Below are 25,683 nucleotides of genomic sequence, written 5' to 3'. Positions count from 1 at the left end.
CTTCTCCCAAGTAACAGGCGATAGGACAAGAGGAAATGGCCTCAAGTTGTGCCAGGGGAGCTTTAGATTGGATATTAGGAAAAATTTTTACACTGAGAAGGTTATCGAGCATTGGAATAGGCTGCCCAGGGAAGTGGTGGAGTCGTCATCCCTGGAGGTACTTAAAAGACGGTTAGACGTAGTGCTTAGCGATATGGTTTAGTGATGGGTTTTGTCAGTGTGAGGTTGATGGTTGGACTCGATGATCTGAAAGCTCCCTTCCAACCTAGACAGTTCTATCATTCTATGAATTTGCAGACGTTTCCAGCAACGCCAGCATCTCGTCCCACCGTGGCTGAGCCGGGCTGCTCCCCTGGGGAAGACACGTGACCATGAGCACCAGGGCCGTGCTGCTGCCTCCCACCCGGCTGCAACACCCGTAAGCATCGCACGTGGGGTGCTCCACGAATTTTAAATCCCCACCTGGGAGTCTGAACCCCGGCACCGAGTCCCAGCCCGCGCTGAGCCGTCCCACGCTGGCTGGCCGCCCCTCTGGGCGCTGAGCGTGCCGGCGCAGGCTCGCTTTCGCCGAGCGGTATTTAAATACCGCAACGTGCTTCAGAGCTCACCCCACCTCCAAGACCGACAGAAAGTAAGTCTGCTCCGTGCAGTGAAAGTTTTTCTGTTGGTTTTTTTTTTTTTTTCTTTTTCCCTTTCTTTTTTTCTTTCCTCTCTCTCTGGCTTTTCTGTTTTGGATGGCGTCCAGCTTGGCCTGGCACTGAAACCTCCGGCTGATTTTTGTGTGCATGCAGAGCCGGGGGGGGAGGATGAAGGGAGAGGGGCCGTGCAAAAGACGGGAGGGGGGGAAAATACATCAGGATTCTATCTCCTTTTCCCCAGCGCGCTGCTGTCCCGTGAAAGCCTGGAGCCAGCCAGTGGTGCGGGACTGTGTGCCAAAGGGACCTCAGCGTCCAGGAATGGTGCGTGGGTGTGGGTGCCCACCCATGAGCGTGGGTGCCCGCTGTGGTGGGTGGCGGGGGCCGGCAGACCGGCTTCCAGCGGGTTTTCCAGGGACAGCTGGAGCTGACGGCAGGGTCAGGACATGACATCACTTGCCGGAGAAAAACCCTCGGCCCCGGGTTTCTGTAACGAAACCCCGTCGAGCGCCGGAGCGCGGCGGCTCTCCCTGCCTCTGCCATCCCCAAACCGCCGACAGTCCCGACGGGGAGCCTGGCTTGGACTTCTTTTCTTCCTAATTTTTTGTTTGTTTGTTTGTTTGTTTGTTTGTTTTTTCCCCAGTAAGAGCGGAAAGTGCAGCGGAGGGATTTCAGGCTGGAAGCCAGGCGTGCCGGGGGATGAGGTGAGTGCTGGGGGTGGAAAAAGCCGGTGCCGCGCCCCCAAGGATGCTTCTGGGGTGCTTTTAGGCACGGGTTGGGCAAGACGTGGTTGGGGTTAGCCAGGGAAGGAGCAATCCTTCCTCCAGCCGGGGCATGGACGCCTGCAGAAGGCTCTTCCCCTTCCTCCACCATGTCTCTGCTCAGCTGCCAGTGTGTAAATACCGAGGGAGCCTGTTTTGGGGATGCGGGAGGGTCCGGGAGCTGCCGCTGGCGGGGCAGGGGATTAGTGCAGATGGCCCAGGGTGCGCAGGGGAAGGGGGGACACGCAGGGGAAGGGGGGACGGGCGGCCCTGCCGGCAGCTCGTGGTGTGGGCAGAGACCCGTTTCCCGGGTGAGACAGTCCCGGCAGCGGTTTTGCCGGTGTCAGAGGGAGGGCAGAAAGTTGTGGGCGGGGGAAACTGGGTGAGACTGATCAGCAGAGATGGGTTTTCAGCAGCTGGCATGTCTCCTCTCCTCTTCTTCCCCAAGCTCGCAGGCTTGGAGCTCCCGGTGTTTGGGATTACGGCTCTGACAGTGGAGTGATCACCGTTGGGACTGAACCAGAGCAGTCGGGCGCTGTGGAGGCTCTCAGCAAGTCAGTGGTGGCAGCAGCGACATCCCAGCCCCCAGGAATGAGGTATCCCCAAAGAGCCCTCAACCCCACACGGGCATCACCCCCAAAATGAACTGGGTTTGCTGGCTCTAGCCTGGAGAGATGGGGCTTTGCTTTTCTGTTTGGAGGCATCTTGAGTGACTCAGTAAAAACTTTTTTGGTGCCTTTGGGCCAGGCCATGGTCCTCAGGGAGCTGCTGCTTTGCTGGTGGCGTGGTGGGGAGGGAGGACAAGGAGTGGGACAGAGCCAGGGGACAGTGGGGCTGGCCAGGGGGAAAGCCAAGGTGTGTGCGGTCCCGTTCCGGGAAGCCGTGCGGGGTCCGTTTCACACGAGTTGGGGATTTCCGAGCATCAGACGAGCTGGGGGAAGCACTAGGGTGGCTTCCCACTGGCAGCTGTCCCCAGCCAGGGCACAGGGGGCTGAGTCCTGCAGCTGCTGCGGGGGTGGCTCTTCTGGAGACGGGTGTTTGGGGGCTGTCTCGGAGGATGCTCGCACCTCTCATGGGTCTCTGCAGCACTGGGAGGATTTGCACAAGGAGGGTTTGGCGGCAGGGAGATACCGCCGAGAGTTCAGGGCTTCTCCGCAGCTCCCCCAGCCCGCGTGCTGGGCCTTGATCTCCCTCCCGGCATCTTGTCTTGGCTCGTTTCCTGGAATTTTCCATCGTTTGGGTTATATTTGGGATCGTCAGCCAATAACCCCGTTTCTCACGGACAGCCCAGCTGGGGCTTGGCTCCAGCAGGAAGCACAGAGGGAGTGGGGCCAGCGCCCCGAGACCGTACTCCACAGCATTGTCCTTCTGCAACCCCCCTTCCTTGGGCGATTAAAACCAGACGTGGCTATTGCAAAGGCTGGAAAAGAGGGGATACTTTTCTCTCTCTAGGAGCCCCATATGCCCACAGCTCCTGGCTGGATTGGGGTTGGGGTGGCTGCAGCGCAAGGGATGCTCGGGAGAGGCAGCTTTGGCCTGTGGGGTGCTTCTGATGTACTTTCACGTCCACCAAGAAGAAACCCTGGTTGCAAAGATGCTCTAGGACAGACTGAAGATCAAACTTTTCAACAGGACCAATCTAGGGCTCAGAGACAGGGCTGTTGAGTCAGCAGCCAGACAGTAATGCTTCCTAGAGCAGCGAAAAGCCAGCCGAGCCCCGGGGCCAGCTGGTTTCTGGTCAGACTGTCCATCTGGAGGCTGGCTGGCTGCTTCAGGGCTCTGGCAGACGGTGGCTGAGCTGATGCCTGCCCTGCTCCTCCACCGGGTTCAGGGCACGACGGGACTTCTACGCTGCCTGTGGTGGGGAGAAGGGAATCCCCTAAAGCAGGGAAGCAGAAGTAGACAACTGGGTGGCCGAAGGCAAGATGCCCCGGGGAAGCCCGAGGGGGATGTGTAGAGCTGGTAGTATTTAACCTCCGCTTTGCTCTACGGTGCCTGGAGCCGCGTGGATCTGCGCTCTCCCTCTGTGGCCTCTTCCCAGAGCAGGAGTCTCCCTGCGGATCGCCCATGGCGTTGGACCCCTTGTTGTTCTCCCTGGCTGTTTCACCACCGGCAAGGGTTGGAGCGTGCTGCTAAAGCAGCCGCCTGCGGTTTCCAGTCAGATGTTTGTGTGAGTGTGTAACCGTCTCGGGACGGATCCAGAGAGGATGCGTTTGGCACCGGAGGTGCTGGTGTCGGAGCCTTCTCCTCTCCTTCCCCTCCACAATCTTTAATGCTTCCCAGAGGCACTTGCAAAGCACTTTTCCCCCTGAAGCCTCTGCTTTTGCAGCCCTTAATATAAAGGCAGCGTGGGGAGGGAGGGTTTTGAAATTGGGGAAACTGAGGCAGGGAGCGCAGGCCCATCCCCAGTGCACATCACCCTGGAGACCAGCGGTGTGTCTGACTGATCCTTCCTGCTGGGTTTCTGACTAAAGCTTATTTGGGGTCAAAAATGGAAGTTCTTGTTGGTGACCTTGCCTCGTGCCTGTAGGACTGCGGGGAAGGAAGCCCCCCTCCCGCCGCTCTGCCTGCTTTCCCCTTTTGTTTTGCCATTTTCTAAACAGACCTTTCAGAGTTGTTTTTAATTTACAACAAAGCCTTTGCCTTGCTGTGTTCCTCTGTGGTTTTCAAATGATAAAAAAAGAAAAGAAAAAAAAAAAAAGCTTAAGTAAAAAACCAAAACAACTCTCAAATCTGAAATTAGCGGCTTAGCTTGACCCTGAACTTACATATTCCCCATCCAGTTCATTTCCTTTCATCTCTGGACCTACCAGCAATCTAGGAAATCAGTTTTTCACGTGTCTCTGCCTGCTACATCCCTGGCAGCGGCTCTGCCTTGCTCTTGCAGAGCTTAACCCTGTGCTTATTTGGTTCTTGCTAAACTCAATTGAGTTTTTCTTCTGCTGCCACCGGTAAAAACAGGGGCAATACTGATGCCAGCAGCCTTCACAGCCGCGGACGGGGTTTTGTGGCCATTCAGCTGGGTTTGAAGCCAACCCTTTGCAAAGCCAAGGCTATTTTGGGCTCGCGCATGGGGGTGAGCACCGAATACACCATGGCGTGGATGTCCCATGGGAAGCGGTGGCCTCTTTCCACCCGGCAGCTTTGCTCATCCTCCTCTGACCATCCTCAGCGGGGACACGGGGTGGCAGCAGGGAAAGGCTCTGGCTCCGCAGCCACCTGCTTCACTCCTGATCTGCTCCTGGGTGCAGGATGAGGTTTGATTTGGGGGTTTGCAGATGCTTCAGAAAAGGATGTGTGAGCCCCCGGGGTGCCAGCACCACCCCGTGATGGGAACTGCGGCGCGGTGAAGCCTTTGGGTTCGAGGGATGCAGCCTTTGCCAAGGCTCCTCTCGGGAAAGCTTTGATTTCGCACGTGGGAACCGAAAGCAGAGACCTGCAGGTTGCCACCGCGGCAGCGGTCCAGGCCCCGCCGGCACAGGCCAGCACTGGGATGTGTGCAGTCATGTTGTAGGAAACTGCTGTCTAAGCTTGTTGAATGGCAGCTCGCCCTTCAGATTTCCCAAAAATGGGCAGTATGAGCAGCGATTTGGACTTGGATGGGTCTCCTGTCCCACCCCAAGCCCCAGTGGACCACGGTCTGATTTCCAGGAACACGACAGCCCTGAACGTCAGCTGAACTTCGCATTGCAGCTAAACCTTGGAAGATCTCCCATTTTCTGTCTCTTTATATGGACCTGTCCCAAATCCTCGGCTGATGACGGAAGAGCACCAGCCAGGTTGGATGCATGAAGGCTGACAGTGGGAAAACTTGGTCTTCCATTCACTGCTGATGCCCTTTTCCACCAATTAGACTCAGGATGCATCTGGGACCATTCCGAAAGGATTTTGCCTTTTTTCCCAGAAAGCATGGGTGGGGCTGGATTCCTTACCAAGGGGAAACCGAGGCATTAGTGACTTTGCGGAGACTCTTTGCTCCAAGGTGGTATGTCCCATCTCAGTGTTCCAGCTACGAGGGCCATAGCTGGTATTTAAAGCCCCCGTCCAGCCCCTGTGCAGCTCCCTCTCTGCACCACTCATGTCCTTCCCTGCACATCGGTCTCTCTCCGCAGTGAAAGCTTTGGAGCGAGGTGGAGAACAAATTTGTTTTTTGGCCCGGCACCTCTCCTTGCTTCTTTGGGTCGTAAATCCCAGGATGTGTTTTTGGCTTTGTGTTAAATTTAACTTCTGGAGAACATTTTTCTCCAGTAAAGATTCACAAGGCCTTTTTAATGACTTGGTAATTTGGTAGCGATGCTGGCGAGGATCTCAAAAGCAAAACCACTTGTGTTACTCCGGCGTGCACCGCTGCCCGGGGAGCAGAAAGGCTGCGGTGCCGTGCCAGCATCCCATGGGATTGGGAGACAGGTCTGCTCCGAGCACTTGGGCAGCAACAGGTTTTGCTCCCCCTTCCTGGGAATCTCTAACAGATGCATGGTAGGAAAACACCTGGCAGATGTTTAGCAGGTTTATTGCTCTTTTTTTTTTTTTTTTTTTTTGTTTTGTTAATTGATGTTTTATTAGTGGTGGTGCTGAAGCATGAAGCACATTCCCACCTGCCTGATGAGCGAGAGCAGCTTGCAGGGTAACACAGAGATCCAGCTGTGGATGATGCAGAGATGCAGTTGTGGGATGAGTTACGGGGCAGTAGGACGGCTTTGGGAGATGAGACGCAGAGTTTGTTTCCCAGTGAGTGGCTCAATATTTGCAGAGGATTTTCAACGTGAGGCACGGGACCATGGGAACTGCCCCGTGTTCACAGAGAACAGATTTCATTGCTGATGGCCTGCAAGTGATGTGTTTGATGGGATATCAGCTGCCAGGGTGGCTTCTCATCATCCCGGAACAACCCAGTCTCTGCATGGAAGAGCCCGCAAACAGCAATAGCTCCTGGAGCAGAGCGAATAGAGCCAAGGCCAGCAGAAACAGTGACACAGTGAAATGCCAGTTGGCACAACTTGCCTCGCTGAAGTCCCAGGGAAACCTCCTGCATCAGGTCCCAGTCGCTGCTTGTGTTGATGTCAACCTGGAGGGACTGGGTGGCCTGGTGGGATCGGGCTGGTATAACACGGGGATAACTGAGTTGTTCATCCTCCGTCTACCCGGCAAAGAGACCGAGGACACGGGCTTGGCACAGGGCTGTGCGATGCCTGTCCAGCCCTGGTGGCTGGCAGTCACTGGGCTTTACCTGGATGCTGGGCCAAGGGGCTACTCGGCTTTGTCGGGGGTCGAGGACTGGCTGGGGACGGGGATGAGGGAGCTGCAGGATGGATTAGTGGGGGCTGCATCATCCTCGTCCTGGGAAGCTGCCAAGTGTCAGATGGGGAAATCCTGACTTCTTGTTAGGTGCGTAATTTTTTTATTTTTGCTCATTTTAAGGGCTTTTATGTTTCAACCAGAGCCCTCTGCTGCTGGCTGGTGACAGAGGAGAGAGAGAGGAAAAATAATCCTTGTCTGAGGGTGTGCTGGCCCCCTCCCTCCCCACGCTGGCTGCAGGGCCAGGCATTGCTCAGCCCCATCGCGCCTACCTCCATACGGACAGACCCTGCTGGATGCCTCATCCCGAAGGCCGTCCCAGCATTTCCTACGTTACTAGATTAGGATCTCCATTGCAGTAGTTATATATGAATAAATATGTATGTATGTATATGTACATATTTTAGAAACTGTTTGCATGCAAACTCCTTGAGAGGCTTTTTTTAGAGGTGTTATCAACAGGATGTGCCTTCAACACGTGACAGCTGGGTGGGAAGCCCCAGATAAGGGCTTTTCTTTACAGCCTCTGTGTGCCCAGAGTCCCCTGGCCTCCACTGGTCTCCCTCGGGGTTGCCGTACCAGAGACCCTTCCCCCTGGGACAGGTAGGCGTCATGACATGACGCCAGCTCCCTCCCTCCACTGGCATTTTGGTGAGCTTGTGCTTTTTTTTTTTTTTTCCAAGTGGGGAACAAGCTCTTTGACACGGTTGGCGCCAGCTGCTTGGGGCAGGCGAGGAAAAAGCATCCAAGGAATATCCCCCAGTCATTGCCCTTCGGCAATAAATGAGGACAACAGGCTTGGTGCCATTATAATCCCACCCTGCAATGTGATCTGGGGAAGGTTTGCAGACGCCCCAGTATTAGTCTGCTGCATAACATTGCGTGATGGCTGTGACATCCTCCTTGGGGCAAAAAGCACTTAAAAGCATACGGTTTCAGGTCTGGCTGTACCTGGGTACGGCAAGGCACGGCGGGGTTTGGTACCACCATGCTGTGAGCTACGTATCGATGGCAAAGCAATGCTCCGGCCTGCGGGAAAGGCTGTGGTTAGTGCACTAACAGCACCCATGCCGGGCTTCACACCCGCGCCAGGGTTTGCACCCACGCCGGGGTTTGCACTTGCACCCACACCAGGGTTTTCCCCTCACAGCCATGTGCTGGCTGTGGTGTAGAAATCCCCACAAGGCAGATCCTGCTGGTGTTTGGGGTGATCACTAGGTCCTGCTGCATCCCAGTGATGCCCCCGTGGGTGGGATTTGAGGGAGAGCATAGGGTTTCTCTTGCAAGATGTTTAACGGGTCTCTGCTGGACAAAGTAGGATCTGCTTGTGGCTCAGGACTGAGTTTAGAAAACAGAGTTTATATAGCAAGCTTTTGGTTAAAAGCTATCTTGCTAATGATGAACGTGCACCCACGTTTTGCTTGGGCAGTATTCCCTCCTTCTCGTGACTTTGGGTAAGTCACTTCCCCTTTCCGTGAATCTTTCTTCTTTTTCTTTTTTTAACTCTTTCTCCATCTTCTCCCATCAAAGGGGAGGCTATTGGAGACCTTTCTCTTCCCTAAGCTTTATCAAAGCATTTAGCACAAGGGGGCCTTGATCTTGCGTTACCACCACCGGTGATGAGCGCAGGTAACTAAAGGCACAAGTGTATTTCAGCTTGTCCGGGACAGCCTGGGCTGGATGGGATTCCCGCTGGAGCTTCAGGGAGGAAAAGAAAAAAAAGGGGAAATACCGCAGCCCTCGTCTGTGCTGCTAACCCCGGGCAGGAAGGGGTGAGCTCAGCGCTTTGCAGAGCGGTGACTTCCAGACCGAGTCACCCAGAGTATCAACTCGCCACCCATCCAGCTCCTGTGTGCATTGTGTGCATGCCGGGAGGGATGGCCGCATCCTGGCATGTCACGTTACTGTGCTGGGCTGCTGTTTCCCTTCTTTGCATGCGGGTTTTGTTCTTTTTAAACAAACACACAGGGCAGAACAACAAAAATAATCCCCCCCCCGCTTTTTCCCATTGATCTCGGCGCTGGGGCTGTGTGAACCAGCAGCCAGCTGTGGTCGCAGCGCGGTCCCCTGGGCATCGCTTGCCAGCCGCTGCGGCAGGGTCAGGGGTTATTTGTAGTGAGAAATCCCTGGGGAAGAGATGCTTCCCCTTTACTGGAAGAGGAAAGGGCCACAAGGTTGGGACTGTCCGGGCTGGTGAGCTCCACTGATATCGTGGCTCTCACTTTATTGCAGCAGTTATTGATAAAAGCCCCAGAGGTAAGAGGCTGACAGGAGCCTGGTGAGCTCCTGGTGCGTGCAGGAGGGAAGGGCTCTGTCTGACATCGAGCTCTGCACGGGGCATGTGTGGCTGCGCTCGCCCTCTCCAGTGCCGGGAGCTGCTGTGTGAGGTGGCAGCGGCTGCTTCAGGACACCCTGGTGGGTGTGGAGGGGCCAGGAGCTCACCCCAAATCTCCATCCCCATGTGCTGCCACAGCAGCACGGCCAGCCAGCATCCTGGTGTGAATTTGTCCCTCCAAGCATGCCCACATGTGCAGCTGCCTTCATAGGTGACCCAAACTTCTCTTTCTCCTCTCAGAAAATTTCAACCCTGAAGATCCCCAGCTTTGGGTTTCACGTTGCACCGAGCCTCTGCCCTCACCCTGGCCGGCGCTGCCCATGATGGCGTTGTGTCTCAAGCAAGTCTTCAACAAAGACAAAACGTTTCGTCCTCGAAAGAAGTTTGAGCCGGGCACCCAGCGCTTCGAGCTCTACAAGAAAGCCCAGGCCTCCCTCAAGTCTGGGCTGGACCTGAAAGCGGTGGTGCAGCTGCCTCCCGGCGAGAGCATCAATGACTGGATCGCCGTGCACGTGGTGGACTTCTTTAACCGCATCAACCTCATCTACGGCACCATGTCGGAGTACTGCACGGAGAAGAGCTGCCCCATCATGTCGGGTGGGCTCAAGTACGAGTACAGGTGGCAGGACGATAGCAAATACAAGAAGCCGACCAAGCTGTCAGCCCCGCAGTACATGTGTATGCTGATGGACTGGATCGAGATGCTCATTAACAATGAGGACATCTTCCCCACCAGGATAGGTGAGTGTGCTCTGGTTCTTCGCGAGAGGGCTGGGATTGTAACCAGTTCATTTTCCCAAGCCACTAGTGCACCTCAGGGTTGGTATTGCTGAACTTGGTAATCCTAAGGATAGTGGCCTTTCCTCCTCAGTGTCCATCCCACACCCCCTTGCAAATTGAGCTTGAGATTCCTCGTCCGGCTCATAGGAGATGTTGAAAACACTGTTCTCCTTTTCTGTGCTTGAATTTTTCCCCATATTCTGTGCTTGTGAGAAATGAGGGCTGATAGATCAGCTTCCTTGCCCTTCTTCAAGGAGCTGAGCCGCAGGGCTAGTTGGAGGTGGTCATCACGCATCTGCAGTGTGCTCTTCTCTTGACTAACCAAGTGAATTTCTTTCTGGTTCTCCAGGTAGGTCCATGTTCCCAAGGTCTAACCCTCGTCCCACCTTACTGCTCCACTTCTCAACTCCCTTTCCATCTCTGCTAATTCATCTCAGCCCTGATTACACATCACATCTTGCTATTCACCTGAGGCATCGCCCAAGCAGAGATGTCTGACCCAGGATCTGACCTTTCCAGCTGCCAACCCCCAGCGTGTACGATGCATCCCTTCAAAAAGTTTGGCCTCAAGAGCTTGCAGCAGCTGCCAAAGGCAACACAGCTTGCAAACTAACCTCTCTGCTGCTGACCTGCAGCGCTTGGCAGCTGCTGGGGCTGATATTAGCCCTGCTGCTTAGCTGCTTTCTTGTAGTCTGGGGAGATGAGTTCAAGGGCTGGAGCTGATGCGTTGGCTGGTGGGGCTGCCGGAGCCTCAGGTCATGCCTCGGAGCTATTGCTTTTCAGATGAAACACAAAACTACTTCAATGTAAAATAAGATTTAAGGAGCTTTGGGGGGAACGCCTCGCTTTGCAAGTCTGCTTGACCTTTTCTGTTTTCCCAAGCAGCACAGCTGAGAGAGCCGTAGGAAATCAGTGCAGTTTAGGCTCAGGATTTTCATTAATACACTGGGAAACACTGAAGAGAATGATCTGTGTGGGAATACTGGCTGCCACTTTTTGTCATAGCTTCATTTGGCTGTGCTGCAACATCTGCTTGTGTGTCTTTTCCGCGAAAGTCTCCAGCCCTCAGAGGCTCGGAGGGGTCACAGCTCTCTGAAAGCAAAAAGGGTGATGGTGCCTGCGGCCAGGTTGTGCCAAACTCTTAATTTCAGCTTTCTGGGATGGGGTGATCCCCCAGACCCCTGGTCTGACCTGTCTGTACTGACTTTGCCTGGGGTTAGGGTAGTACAACTCGCCTTCCGGGGGTTTCTTTCTCTGTCCCTCCATCACCTGAAGCCAAGACCTGCAGGCAATCCCTGCCTTCTTCCCCTCGCCGGCTGTCTGGGGCAGGCCGGGTAGCGCAGTGCCAGATCCTCGTGCCGGAGGACAGGCAGATAGGCTGGGATTCACCGTGGCCATTCCCTGTGCCATGGAGGCATCCTGCCCACGTTGGTTCAGTGGGCTCCACACATCCCAGCGGATAGAGGAGGCTGGAAGTGTGTCTAGCTGACAGTGTCGGTGCAGGACGCTCCGTGCCGGCAGCCCCAGCTCTGCTGGGGACAACAAAGTCCCTGTTGATTCTGGCTGCAGCTGGGCACGGGCTCGCTGCTGCCAAGGGGCGAGACGTCAGCCACAGGGTACAGGCTGGGTCTTCCTCTTCCCGAGGCGGCTTGTTCCCGAGGAGAAGCTCTGTGTGCCATGAAAAGCAGGGGCGCAGACGTGGATTTACTCCGTTTTGCCTCTGGCCAGAAAGGAGAGTGTCCTGGTCCAATTTCGTGCCTTTCAGGTGGGATTTGGGATGTGATGCTGCTTGAAAGCTGCTGAAAGTCTTAAGACCTCAGAAAGCAGGCAGCCATGGAGGGATGGTGGCATCGCAGCACCCTCCACTCTCCCATGTCTCCCTCTGAGGTGCAAAAGCCAAGTACAGTCGTGGTCCTGCTGGTTTCCACCCCACTTCTGGCACTTCTCCCTCTGAGATGTAGCACATCCCGACGTGGGGAGGGATGGCTGTTACCTCTGGTTTCCACTTCTCCTTTTGTTTCGGCGTGGGGGTAGTTCTGGGTGAGATCCAGGCTGGCTGCAGGCGGTTGTGGGGCAAACCCATTTCTTCTCTCTTCCAAAGCCGTTCCCAGAGTCCCTCTTCCAAGCCCCTTTCTCGAGGGGTGACCCTCATGTCCCTGAGTGACTTCAGTCCCCTTGCTGGTGTGTCATGGTGCTTCTGGCCTCAGACATGTAAAAGGGAACTTAGCCTGAGATTGTACTTTAAAACACATGAAAGGCTGCTGTGGGAGGCAAGGGGAGGAGGGAGCTGATGGCAGTTTGTCGTCAGTCTGTCCCCAATTAACTGCCTTTCACTGGCCTGCCTTACGCGCCGGGTAATTGCTCGGCAGCTCTGGCATTTCAGAAGGTGGAGGTGTTTGGCCGAAGGGAAATGTCACATCCACCCCTTCCTGACTGGCTGCTCCTCATTGCCGGATGATGGGGGAGGCTGCGGGACAGACCGGGAGGGAAACAGGGCTCAGGGACAATGGCCAGGGCGAGATAACGGAGATGCTCATCCTCCCTCCTACAGAGCCAGCCCCTTGGGAAAAGACCCAGGACAAGGGGAATAAGACACTGAGAGGACACAGGGGAGAAGACAGCTGTTTTAAGGAGGGGGAGAAGTCTGACAAGGTGATGGAGCGAAAAATAAATTTCATGCTTTGGGCTTGAGGTGAGGCGCTTCAATATTAGTTGTAGAGATGGGATTTAGCATGAAGGTTTGTTCCACTCCTGCTCATGCCAGAGAGGTCCACCGGCACGGCTGACCACCATCTCGGCAGGTGTTTCAAGATGTGGTGCATCTCAGCTTTCCCTCCTGGCCCCTCTTTGCCACTTGCAATAAAACTGTCCCAGCACAAAGATTTCCGTGGCTAAGGCCACCTGACCACAGACGAAACAGACTTTTTTTTTTCTTTTTTGAGAAATAGCAAGCGTTCCCCAGACTTGCTAACGCTGCCTGAGGCTAACCTCAGCATCCTTCTCCATCCAAAAGCTACAAAGCCTGAAGCAGCACATGATTCAGCAGGGCTCACGGCCGTCCTGACAGTTAACGGGGAGGTACTTCAGGGGTCAGACTGGGGAAATCCTTCACCCTGAGGTGGAAGGCTCAGCTGGAAATGAGCAGAGATGGTTCACTGGCTTGTGGGCTCACAGGGTCCTTTGGCATCACGGGGGAGACCTTGGCTGGGTTACATGGGCACAACTCCAGTGTCCAGACCGGAGCTGGGCTGATCTGCGCCACTAAAGCATCTGGTCCTTCAGCATATGTCAGAGTTGGGAGGGGAGCTGAGTGACCTGGGTGACAAACACCTTCGGTTTAGGCAAACTGCGTGATGCAGAGGTTGTGCCATCTCTGCAGCGAGGCCGGAGGGGCAGCCGACATCCGAAACGGCAGCAAGGGAGCCTGATGCCAGCAGACAGCTTGTGACCTGGCAGAGCTCACCAGCAGGACCGCAGCCCTCGGATGGCACGCCTGCACCAGGAGAAAAATCCCTATGGTGGTTTAATGGGCTGCCAAACCCTCTGCGTACCACAGCAAGGGGCAGGGGGTGATACTGCGTCTTCTCCAGGGAAACCCACCTGCAGGGCTCGGTCCCACTGAAAGGCTTTGCTGTATAATCCTTCCTCTGGAGCGGAAACCTGTTTGTCTGCTGGTCAAGATGAGACAAATCCCTGCATGGGGGGAGCTGTGCCAACCTGATCTCTATAAATCTACATCAGCAGCAGCTTTCCCAGACGACCCGTATCAGTTTGCATGTGCTAGAGCTCTGTTTCCACTCTTCCAACCAATGTAGCTGCCCTGAAAAATACATTTAAATGAAGAATAAGCATTGTTCCCATGCAGGGAAAAGAATAAATGATTCTACAGGTGCGTTTTTAGCAGCTGGTAAAGCTATATCAGTAAATTTCTTCAGTGAGTGGCCACATGAACAAACTACCACCTGGAAAATATCGACTCCTCCTGGTAATCGTTCTGCCCGGTGGTGCCTGGTTTTAGGGAGCTGGTGCTGGGCGTCAGCACGCTGGGGAGGAGGATTGGGTGGAGGGGGTTTGCAGGGCCCGTGGCAGTCACTTGGCTGTGTCTGCACCGGTCAGGCCAGCTGCTGGTTGCACAAGGCCAGGCATCCGACATCAGCACCATCGCGGCTGCTGAAACCTCTCTGATATTAATTCAGTGCGGACGCAGGGTTTGGACCAGACCCAGCGCCGGAAACACCCCGCGCTCTCTGCCAAATGTGCCTGCGGCTCTAAAGAGCATCAGTCACAGGAGATTTTGGAACAGTTCTTGGAAAGCTTTTCAAAACTCAAGCTCTGCCTTTCAAGCATGGTCCCAAAGCAATTATAAAAATCAGAGAAAATTTGGTGCAAAATTATCCAATACTTTCTCCCCATAACAACAGGAGAAATATGTTCAGAATTCAGCTAATTATTGCCGTTCTTTCAGCTGGCTATTTTTTTATATGATTTGTCTTTTTTTTCTGCCTATTTTCTTCCAAAATTAACACCACACCAGCTTGCAGCTGCCATCATGCCATTAGTTTTAACCGAGGCTTTAAAGACCTTTTTTTAGGAAAAAATGAATCACCGAACACCACGGTGGCCAAAATGGAATTGAGAAATAATAACAACAACAATAATTCATCACGTAGTCCACTGAATTACTGCTTTTGCAGAGGAAAAAAATACAATTGCCAAGAAGCAAAATAGCTTCCCGGTACTGATTCATCACGAAAAAATTAAATTGGCTGGAGCACGAGGGTTAGGGACAGGAGAGATGGCAGGAAAGATCCAAGAGCCATTTTCAGTCCCTTAACGTAAGTGCAAGCACTTTGTTACGTCTCATTTTCATTTCCTTTTACACTTGGTCCCACATGGTTTCCTTATGTTTTGAAGGAAAATCAGCACAGAGAGGGGAAAACAGATTTCTCGGAGCATTAAATCACATCTTGGGGTTTTCAAGCAAAACATCCAAGATAAACTGAAGGTGCTAATTCATTTCAGGGCTGTGAGTCACGCCACTCGCCAGCGCCCTGGCTGCGTTGCAGGGAGTGAAATTGTACCTGCTGTACTTACAGCTTTTGCCCTGGCTTGGAGCACGGGTAAGGTTCTCCCTCTTCCGCTGTTGTCGATGGATGCTCTGCTCCACTCCTCCTGGGATCGGGCTGGGTTTCTGTCCTGGGACAGGAGGAGCTCCCAGCCACCAGCCGTCTGGTCTGCATGTAGCATCTGGGTAGCACATACCTGTGATCACAGGTGGAGAAGAAGAGGTGACCTTGTGTACAAATGTTTTTGCCGGCATCTGAGTGAGCTCACGTTGCATCCCATGGTCCCCTCCTCATCATTTATCACGCAAGAAGAGTTGGAGGCGGGCTACTGGCTGCTAGACTGTGGGGTTGCTGCTGCTTTCTCCAGGTTTGCTGGATGGTGAGCGTCAGTGAATTAAACGTAACGGTAATTTCGATGCCTTTAGTTCAGCCCAGGTGGGTTTTGTGGTGTTCTGCTGTCCCTTGGGGCAGGTGGGACAAGGATCGGTGGGATGCACTGGGATGGTGTTGCTGCATCCCTGTAGGTGTGTAGGGCTGGGAGGCTGAAGCAAACGCAAGCAGCATCACCCTGACAGGGTGGTTTGTCAAAACTTGGGGCTCCATCCTGACTTTGCCCTGACCTGACATACTTCTGCTAACAGGCCATCTCAGCCATGCCGAGTCAGTCCCACCAGCCTCATCCCTTCGGCTCACCAAGCTGCTACCTCCTGCTGCTTTGTGCCACTATGCACCATCTCCGAGATGGAGGAAGTCCCCCAAGCAAGGGCCACCACTGCCCTGTTACCAAGTGTCGCTTATCGGCACATTGGCCACCAATGGGGTCTCTCCACCGCCGTCTGTAACGCCAATCTGCCTGGCCCAGCCTGGCAGGGAGGTGGGAGCCATGGTGGGAGCAGCCTGCTGCCCCACACGCTTGGGGAATGGATTCCCTCCTTGCTGTCATGGTGACCTCTCCTAGCAGCCAGGACGGCTCCAACATGAACGTATGGGGACCTGGCTGCTTGGTTTAAAGCTAAATATCTGGAAGGGCCGGATAGGTGCATGGCCAGTGCAGAGATCCCTGTCCCAGGGCTTTTCCCTTGCTGGGATGTGCTGGCTGCAATGCGTGCCTGGCTGTAGGGAGAAGGCACAGCCTGCTCTCACTGTGTCCCCTCATGTGCCGGAGAGGATGTCACATGCGTTGTCTGCTGGACATCCGCTGCGCCAGCAGCCGTGACCCAGGGCAAGCTGTGTTTATGCCAGATCCTTCTGCTGCTCTCCCCAGTTTGCTCAGATACAGCCTTTACTGGAGAGCCCTTTCCTTGCAGCTTTGGGCGAGGGGATGGGGACTTTCTCCAGCTTCTCGCCAGCATGGTCAGTGCCTGCTGGGGCTGCCGTGTGTTGCTTTCCAAGCCACTGGAGATCAGCAGCAAGGCAGGACTGCTGCTGGCGGAGGCAACCTGCTTATCAGATATCCGCCCTGCTTCCTTCCCTTGGGGAAGCGCTCTGATCAACTGGTGCAGGCCCCCATGCCAGACGCAGGGTCCAGTCGAGCATCCGTAGCCTGTATGGAGGGTCTTGGCACAGGAGGCACAGATGTGGCTGCAGCACGAGGAGGGGAAGCAGGACTCAGTGGCCCAGGGTAGTGCCCTGCGCTGCTGGGACTGCTCGTGCTTCCCTGGGCATGTGTGTGAGTGAGAGGGGTGATGTGGTGAGAAAGAGCCAGAGCCAGACCCCAGTGGTCCTCGGACCCAAAGGACCTCAGTGGGTGGTGGTTTCATGACATGGTAGGGTGAGGCGTGACATGTAGAAGTCCATCTGTGACTGCTAGCCACCACTACTGCTTGGCCATGTCTGGATGGGATGGCCACACACTGACACCTTGTGATGGACACAAAGAAGAGCAGCCCAGCTTCACCTCCCAGGAGCTGATTCTGCTGCTGGGTTCCTGTGAAAGCACAGTGGTGGGGTAGCCAAGAAGGGTACTTGTAGGTCCTGGCAGCTTGGTGATACCTTCCAGGCATCATTAGGTGCAGCATAGCTCAGCAGCTCCCATAGTTGCCAACGGCCATGAGATCTGGATGAGACCTTTAAAGGTCCCTTCCAACCCAGACAATTCTATGATTTATGCTAAATCTCTGTTCCCTGATGCGGAAGCTGCTTTTGGAGAACCCAGGACATAGCTGGAGGCGTCTCCCCTCTAATTCTCTCAGCTGCCAGCATGTCCATGAAGACTTGCTGGTAACTGATTCATAGGACAAGACGGTTTCTGGTTAACCTCAGGACAAAAGTGGTGGAAAGCCACTTGTCACCATCTGCCAGCGCTAGAGGTGGCTCATCTACAGCAGTATCTGAACCATAGATGCTGTCAGCCCTGGGAGTCTGAGATCCTTTTGATCTGCTGTTCACTGTCTGATCTTATTTCTTTCTCAGCTCCAACTGGGTTGGGGTTTGCTGCTTTCCTTCACTATCACTCTTCGCAGTTTGGCGATAAACTCTTGGTGGCTGGTCAGGTCTGATTCCTTCCTCGCTGCCTGCTTTGAGCAGAGGAGGCACTAGGCAAGTGGGACTCGTGACAAACTGGAGGCGACAAATGCATTGCTGTCTGACGGCTGAGATCCCGGCAGCGACTGCTCACCTCTGCTCCCAGGGAGACAGGCTGTTCAGAACAGGGTGTATTCCCCAGCCGGGGCCCAGCCATGTGCGCTCATCGGAAATTACTTACTGTGATGAATTTTTCTTTATTAAAAAAAAAAGTTTCTTGAATGGTTCTTCAAAGCTGGTCTGCAGGGGCCACCCTAACGGCATGTCTGAGTCCCCAGCTGGGTGATTACGGCTTTTATTTGCTCAGCAAATTCTCACTCAGCGCATAAAGCTCAAATGAAGCTGTTGATAAAGCACTGTGAACCTCCTGAGTGCAGGGAAACCTGGAGATTCTCTCTCTGATCCCTGCCCTTATCAGACTGCCAGGCAAAGAGAGATCTGCAGTCAAGGGTGCAGGGTAGAAGCAGATCTCCAGTACTGTCTCTAAGCTGCTGGCATGGGGACAACCTGGTAGTCCTTTGCCAGATGCAAGCACCTTTCCCAGAAATGGGAAAATGGGATCTGTTAGAGCTGGCAGTGAAGCAGGTCACGCTGAGGTCCCTGCTGTGGGGGCAGCCCTGTGGCTCAGCATCCTGGGGGTTATGCAGAGCAGCGGCCGTGATTCAGTCTCAAAACCACCTCTCGGTGTTCACGGAACGCTGAGCTGAGATACGTGTCCTCCTCCAAGTGGTGGCTGGGACATCCACCTGTGGCACGAGCACACGAGCTTCTGCCCTGCCCACCGCACCCACGCTGTGCACGAAGCAAAGCAAGACTGGGCTGGGCTGAAGGGGACGCTGGTTCACACCAAAGATCATTTTCTGTGACGAGTGCTGCGATACTGAACCCCGGGCATTGAAAACACAGGCTCCACGCGTGGTGTTGCGGGGACAGATCCTTCGTGTTTGCCACCCACGGAGGAGAGGGGCACGGCACCGCTGCTGGGAAACAAAACTGCCAGGAGCCTTTGGGAAAAACAGTTTAATTGCCTAGCCAGGCTGATGAGGAAGATTCAAAGATAAAACTACCATTTTTAATTTTTTTAGCAAAGAGATTTGCTGATGCTTTCCGCAGCACAAAATGTGTGAGCTAGCCATGGTTGAGTGGAGATTATCTGGAAAGATTTTTAAGAGGTTATGTGCTGCATTAGTAAGAAGCTAAGGGAGGAGGCTGGTAAACCGTTGGAAGGGATGTTTTTATTTTGTTCTTTGCAAATTTGCATTGAATTGCTCCGGGGAGAGGAAGAAGGCTCAGGAAAACAAATTCCAGTTGTTTCATTTTCCTCCTCTCAAAAAAACAAGCGTTCGGGCTTTCAAAGCCATGTTTCCTTTAGAGATTTACCCCAAGCTTGCTGACACTGACTGTATCACACCTCTGAGATTCTCAGTGTGATAGCAGCGCATTTAGACAAGGATGGAAATGTGGAGTATGAAATTGCGTCCTGGTGTGGGACAAGACTAAAAGTGTAGAGCAATGTGTGGTGCATCCCATTCTTGAACAACCTAGGAGGACATCTCAGGAGGGAGCATCTTACAGGTGCAATGAAATTACAACCTAAACATCATTAAGATGGGTAGTTTTCTTCCTGTTTTAATGAGACATTTGTCAATGAGACATTGAAAGAAGGATCAGGAAAACAGGTAGAAACCCCACCCGTTTCTGTTGATGCATCAGAAGTGATGTTTGAGGGTGTGTGGAGGAAGAAAAACAGTATGAACCATGCTTTTGATTCAGAGGACCAGGGAAGGTATTTTTTTCTGCTGGGAGGAGATTTAGTTTTGTTCATGGACCTGGGTAAATAGAATTTAACTTATGCTGTGCCTGCACAGGCTTGCAGGCAAAAGGCAGGGAGAGAGGGCAGAAGGATGCTCTGCCAGATTGCTCTGGGTAGAGCCAGATGTGGAGAGATGTGGTCTCCTCCACTGGATGAGAAATTTTCTCTCCTAGGGCAACTCCCCAAATGCTCAGACCGTGCCTGTGTGAAATTGCTCGCTGGGCAATGAAGAAGTACGTGGGGAGAGCTAGATGGCACATTGCCCTGGTGGAGCCGTCACTCTTGATATTACCCAAAGGAGTCCTTGCTCCTCATCCATGACTGCCTGTTAAGCATGACAGTGACATTTAAACGCTAGCTGGTTTTTTTTTGGAAATGGTCAAATGGCTTCCAACTTGCTTCTACTTTGCAGGTGTTCCCTTCCCCAAGCAGTTCCAGCAAGTTTGCACTAAGATCCTCACCCGCCTCTTCCGTGTCTTTGTCCATGTCTACATCCACCACTTTGACAGCATCATCAACATGGGGGCTGAGGCTCACGTCAACACCTGCTACAAGCACTTTTACTACTTCATCAGGGAGTTCAGCCTCGTTGACCATCGGGAGCTGGAGCCTTTGGTAAGGATGCCCCAGGGATGGGGAGGAAGAGGGGGTGAGAGTGGCATGGGCTGAACACAGCACGGGTAGAGTCAGGTTGGGGTTGGACTCTGAGCAGTGCAGTCACCCTCTCTGGATTCTTTCAGCCACCCTACCTCAGAAGCACACCCATGTTTTCTGTCCTGTAACCATCAGCCTTAGTGCTCTGAGCAAGAACTTCCCAGCAACACTGAGGCAACTGTTAACCCTTTGAAAACCCTCCTTAAACTTTGCCTCTGCTGCCATGTCTATGAATCACTCTTCAGTATCCTCAGGACCACCGTAACGTAGTGTCCCTCTATACTGTCTTGGTAGCTCTAATGCAATTTGCACATCAAAGTGTTTCCAGCCAGTTGTGTCCACGTGGCCTTCAGGGGTCAGATTTGAGCCCGAGTCTCCTCTCCACAGCCTTGAGTTTTCTTATTAATGGACAAAGGTCCCTGCTTGAGATCCTGGTGTGAATTACAATGAGGCTGCGGGAAGGCAAGCCCCAACAGGACACGCAGCTCCAGACAACAGCTACAGAGACTAAGCTGGAGAGGCCCCCCTGGAGCTCCAAGTTTCTCTGCAGCCTCCCTTGGGAAGCAATTAGCCAGGCAGAGAGTGAGAGTCCTTGAAAACAGCAGGACTGGTGGGAAGCAGAGGCCAGACAGCTCGGGCACATAAACTAGAAAATGCACAGAGTTAGTTTTGTAAGAGAAGCAAGTGTGTCACAGGCAAGGTTGAGTGTGGTCTGACCTAGGGAGGACACGTTGCAATGGGGGGAAGAATTAATAGGGAGCCCAGTAGTTAGCACACTGTGATAAGGGCTGGGTTACAGAAAAGGCCGTATGCAGCGGCAGAGAGCCAGGGAAGACTGAGAGGATCTAATCCCAGAGAGAGAAATAGCTGAGAAAAGTCCCAGCATGAGCTGCCTGCTTAGGAGTATCGGGGGGGAAGGATGGGGGTATATGCCCCTGCCCCTAAGTGCTAAGTTCTTTGCTCCTTCTCTGCTTTCATTTGTCTCAGTCAATTTTCTGCCTGTCTGCTCTGATAGTGATCTGGGGAGATGGAGAGATGATGATCTGATCAGGGGAGACTTGAATGACAGCAGCATCTACATTAATTATTTGGTAGAGTTTGATTGTGACCTATATTATCATAATGGCCCTCAGCTCCAGAAAATGGCAACTCAGCGTCACTCCGTCCTCTGTTAGTCTCCCTTACCACCGCTCCTCTTGACAAACTTCTTTAGCAGTGATATACAGCCCATAATGGTGTCACCTCCTTTGACTGATGCTTGCTAATGTAAATAATTAACACCTAATAGCCAAAGCAGAGGCTGACATTGCTAAATAGGCTTTCAATGCCAATGACTCACATGTAACATGGGATGATTTATGGGTCTGGATGAATCTCAGATGAACAGATTTTCCTGTGTGATGCAACCAGGGTTAAACTACAAGGAAATGAGACACATTTACCTCTAATTTCTTAGTGTGCCCATTACCCGGCATCCGAGCCCTACAGCACACGTAACCACATGTGAGACATCCTTCCCCAAGGTGATGACTTGCTGTAGGTGTGTGTGTGTGAGTGTCCTGCAACTAGAGGATGGCTGTGTCCAGGACGCAATGCTGAGCTGAGGAGGGAGGGAGAAGTTGCTGCAGCTTACGAACAACTTTCAAAAACTGAAAGTGGTCCTTCTGGCTGTGCTGTTCCCCCAGGGAGGCTGCAGCTTGGCACTGCCATCAGTCCGTAAGTCTGCATGGATCAGGATTGAGCCAGTAGCTTCCAACAGCATTTCTCTCTGCTGTAGGCACGGAAAGCAATAACGGGAAGTTTCTTCATGAGCATTCCAGGGGCTTTTCAATAAGCCCCCGGGACCTGGCGTGGCTCCAGTTCATTGTGCTGCGGAGCATATGGGGAGCCCGGTGTTCATGCTGTTCTGGCTTTGCTTCAGCAGCAGTTGTGAGGATGCACAAATAGTAACATCCAACCTCTTCAGCACTTTCCACTTGACCTCAGTCCACTTTCCTGTGGCTGATTACTGTCCCCAAACTAGGACAGAGCATCAGTGACTGGCTTTCCTCATTCCCCTTCTAACTGGGCCGCACTGTAGCTGTTTCCTGGCTCCTAAGTGTCTTTAAGTCCTGAAGGATTCATCAGCTGGGTTGACACTTAAGCAAGGACAGTGCATTGCATCTGCCTTCCTTTCAGCTAAGACTTTTTGCAAGTTCTCAAGGTTTGTGGAAAGGTAATAATCTCCCAATAGGGATGAGATGAGATGAGATGAACTGTCCTTGAGAGGTTCAGTCTCTCTTGACTGCCTCATAAGCCCAGACAACTGTCCTAACCTGGAATTTAGATGGCCAAAGTTAGTCCACATGAATCCTGTGACAGAGGAGACTCCTGCCTGCAGAGGTGCCTGTTCCATGCACGTGACTATGGAAGGCCACCAAGCATGTGGAGGGAGCACATCTGGAGCAGGGCAGCAGGTCTGAGTGCCATATTATGGTTGGAGCTTTCCAGATGTGGGTTTTCTACTTAGGATTCGAGTTTTCAGAGTGAGGAGTAGAAGAAAGAAAAAACAGCACCTCCTCAGCCAGAAAATATCCTGTTAGGCCCAAATATCTTAGAAAAATTACAGGGATTGTGGAATGAAGGAGTTCTTGGTTTCTAAGCCTGCCTTTGTCTGAATCTCCCTTTGCTGCTTTCCCTTTTGGCAAGCTTCTCTGGGACGTGATTTCTTAGCAGCAAATCTTGGGCACAGAGAACGAGATAAGTTCTTTCTACAGGCAGAACGAGCGAAAGGCAGTGATTCACTCTCTTAACAAATCAAGAAATATGGGGGCAGAGAGAAGCTGTGCACTTGCTTCCTTGACAAGGGCAGGTCATGGTGCTGGGCAGCAGCACTGGCAGAGGTCCATCTGGTTACGTACTAAACCAGAGCTGTGGGGATTTCCAGGGTGTGAAGAATGCCTTGGACATTTGGGGCCAGCCTGAGGAACTCGTGGGTGGCTTGGCAGTCCACTGGCCACCCCAACCCATCCTGTTCAAGGCTACTGTTGTGCGTGGTGCTGTGCTACGGGGGTGGGCTGGATGCTGTTGCAAGAAGATATTCACAGTCTTCTCACCCCCCCTCTTCTTTGTCCTTCCAAGATGTTTGCAAACACTTCCCGTTTGCAGTGTGATTTTGTAGCAGAGCATCGGCTTTTCATTTGACGGCAGGGTTCTGCGCTCGAGTGATTTTGCATGTTACTCCTACACAGAAGCCCTGTCTTTGCCACTCTCCCCCGATGGATTTTAAAAACAAAGCTCTCAGCACTGAGGAGCTGAGATTACAGCTTCTGTCCCCATTGATTATATCACTAAAGGGCCTTTTATAGGGTTACTCAAGAATCATACTACTTTTCTAGTTCTCCTTTTTTCAGAGTTTTGTCCTTCCTTCTCTGCAGACCAGTCCTACTTCAGATCTATTTTGGGAGTACATTGTGATGTGCAAACCTTTCTCTGGGGTGTGTGAGGGGGTCTGTGTGCACATGCAGATTCACAAGCCATGAACCTGATGAGCCAGAGGGAATCACAGAGTTTCCTCACTGCAGCAATGTATGTGATTTGCAAGCTATTAGTTGAGCTCCTCAAGGCAAGGACAAATACCATCTTCCACCAGCTGAAAGCTGGGCACCTTCCTAATGCAGCTGGCGTGACGCCATCCTGGCTAAAGAAAACATACTCTTACCCTAAACAGAGCTCGCTCTCGCAGGAGGTTTCCTGCAGCCCTCTGTTATTAGCACTCATTTGCATTGCAGTGTGACCATGGGATCCCTTGACAAAACCACAGGTCCTTTGGGTGAGCTGTTGTCACCTCCCAGAGCGAGAGCTGGGAGCAGCTCCGTGTCCCGTCTCCCTCTGCGGCTGCAAACGGAGGGTCTGAGAATGGCACTGGCTTGTCTGGCTGCTCCGTGGCTGAGTCAGCAGCATGGACCTGCATCTTTCAACATCTCAGCCAATGCTCTTTCCTTGGACTGCTCGCAAAGCTAGGGCATGGCCAAAATAACTTTGTGCCACGGAGACCAAGGAGGATGCCAGGAAGGAGCTGCTGAGGCAGAGCAGTTCCCAGGGGAGCTGGCATGGGAAACAGAGAAAGGCTTCCTGAGACTCCCACGGTTGCTTCCTTGGGTTGTTTTTGGACACTTACCAAACCTCGTGATATGTCACTCTAGTAAAACCTGTCTTTTTGCACTTACTGTTTCTTTTCTCTCCCGCTTCAATGCAGAAAGAAATGACAGAGCGAATTTGCCACTGAAGCATTTTGGCAGGCGAACTCAACTGGCTCATTCGGAGCCCGACAGGCCAAGACACCCTGTGGTGGGAGACCTCTTTCCAAGGACTTGCTCTGGGCATTTCAACTCAATGAACTATGAAGACTGCAGAAGAGCCTCTTCAGGCCAGGGCTGAATCCTAAGCTTGCCAAACATCTCTGGACAGATTTTTTTTTCAATAGATCCCAGTCTCTGTTGTGTGGCTTCTGTCTTAGAAAGCCACTGACTTACTGGAGAACGAGACAAGTTTGGTTGACTTTTGCACACTCTGGCTTCTAAGACTCAACCCCATGTCTGATAACATCCCTTCAGCTACCTTTCCTCTTGTTTTGTCCTCAGCTACACCCATCTCCAAATGTTTTATTAGTGATTCCTGCCCTGTGAGCAGGTGTGACCCTGCCTACCAAGTAATGCCTGTTACCTTTCCCACACACAGTGGGTTTGTGATAACGTCTGAGATCAACTCTGCAAAGCTGGTGACATTTGATCCCAACTGTCTCCAGGTGGTTAGTTGCCCATGTACCACTTTTAACCATGGCCTATGAATGTCTCTCCTTCTGCCCTAATTCATGCTTTACCAAAGAGACCATTTTTCCCCGCAAGGGATTTTTTTATGCTTGGCAGAGGGGACTTCATGATGTTCTAAGATGCATCCAGCATTGCTTGGACTAATGGCAAGGTGGCCTCATGAGAGAGAAGGAGAACTAGGCCACCATTTAGTGTGATCAGCACTGTCTACCTGAGAAAAAATCAGAAAGCGGTGGAAAGAAACTGTGGCCAGAAAACAACTTTTTCAACATTTCAGCATTTCCTGACATGTTGTCTTGGCTCAAGATCAGCAGATGCTGGCTGTAGAAATTGTTTTTCCATTATCCAACCCTACAGCATAGTAAATCAGGTAGAGAAGGACTTTAAGAAGCATCTAATCTACCCGTTCTTCCAAAAAGGCAAGATCAGTTCTTAAATCTTCTTGACTTTTTGAAAGCATACCATTGCTACCTGGTCTGTGACATTATTCCCCTGAAAGGTATTACATCTCAAAATTTCTTCCCCTCCTGCTTGCAATGCCTCGTAACTAGTGTTGTGTGCCCTGTGCCATTTTTCTTTTGACAAGAGCTGACGTCTTTTTTTTTTTGACTCTTTTTGGGGAGTTAAAATCAAATCGTCTGAGCCACAGCAGTGTTAGGTTTGTGTTTCCTGCCCTTTTTCTGGGAAAGTTTTGTATACCAGACACAGCTGATATTTATAATCTGGGGTTTGCCCATTTTTGGGGTAGGGAGGGGATGTGGCCAGAAAATGTAAATATTTAGGCCAACACTGAAGTGCACAAGTGAATTTTTAGTGCTTGAAGCACTTGTTTTGTTGTGAAAATCTATTTTTTTTAATCTTGTGTACCAGATGTATATTTTTACATGGAAATAAAACAGAGCAAAATGGACGCAAAACCACCTGATACATCATTCCAATATTTTCTGTGTAAATAATAGGTAGAAGTCCAAACATTTCTGTTCTGTTCCTAATTAAAGAAACGTTAATAA

At 52.4% G+C, this 25,683-nt stretch overlaps 1 protein-coding gene across 3 annotated transcripts; it reads left to right on the top strand.

Moving 5' to 3' along the window:
* Window positions 1-295: 295 nt before the first annotated feature.
* On the top strand, window positions 296-25,683 carry MOB3C (MOB kinase activator 3C). 3 transcript variants are annotated; one of them, XM_054212639.1, is made up of 7 exons: window positions 296-631; window positions 880-959; window positions 1,279-1,339; window positions 1,845-1,992; window positions 9,267-9,767; window positions 19,621-19,823; window positions 24,100-24,271. In XM_054212639.1, exons 5-7 carry the CDS (start codon window positions 9,347-9,349, stop codon window positions 24,127-24,129), a joined length of 654 nt encoding a protein of 217 aa, XP_054068614.1. In that variant the 5' UTR covers window positions 296-631; window positions 880-959; window positions 1,279-1,339; window positions 1,845-1,992; window positions 9,267-9,346; the 3' UTR covers window positions 24,130-24,271. The 3 variants fall into 3 exon arrangements, with proteins under 3 accessions (XP_054068614.1, XP_054068616.1, XP_054068617.1); XM_054212641.1 differs by lacking the exon at window positions 880-959; XM_054212642.1 differs by lacking the exons at window positions 296-631; window positions 880-959; window positions 19,621-19,823 and having other exon boundaries at window positions 1,090-1,339; window positions 24,100-25,683.

This window comes from Rissa tridactyla, chromosome 8, assembly GCF_028500815.1.
Source record: "Rissa tridactyla isolate bRisTri1 chromosome 8, bRisTri1.patW.cur.20221130, whole genome shotgun sequence".
NCBI lineage: Eukaryota > Metazoa > Chordata > Aves > Charadriiformes > Laridae > Rissa > Rissa tridactyla.
This window is presented reverse-complemented; position numbering and strand designations above follow the sequence as displayed.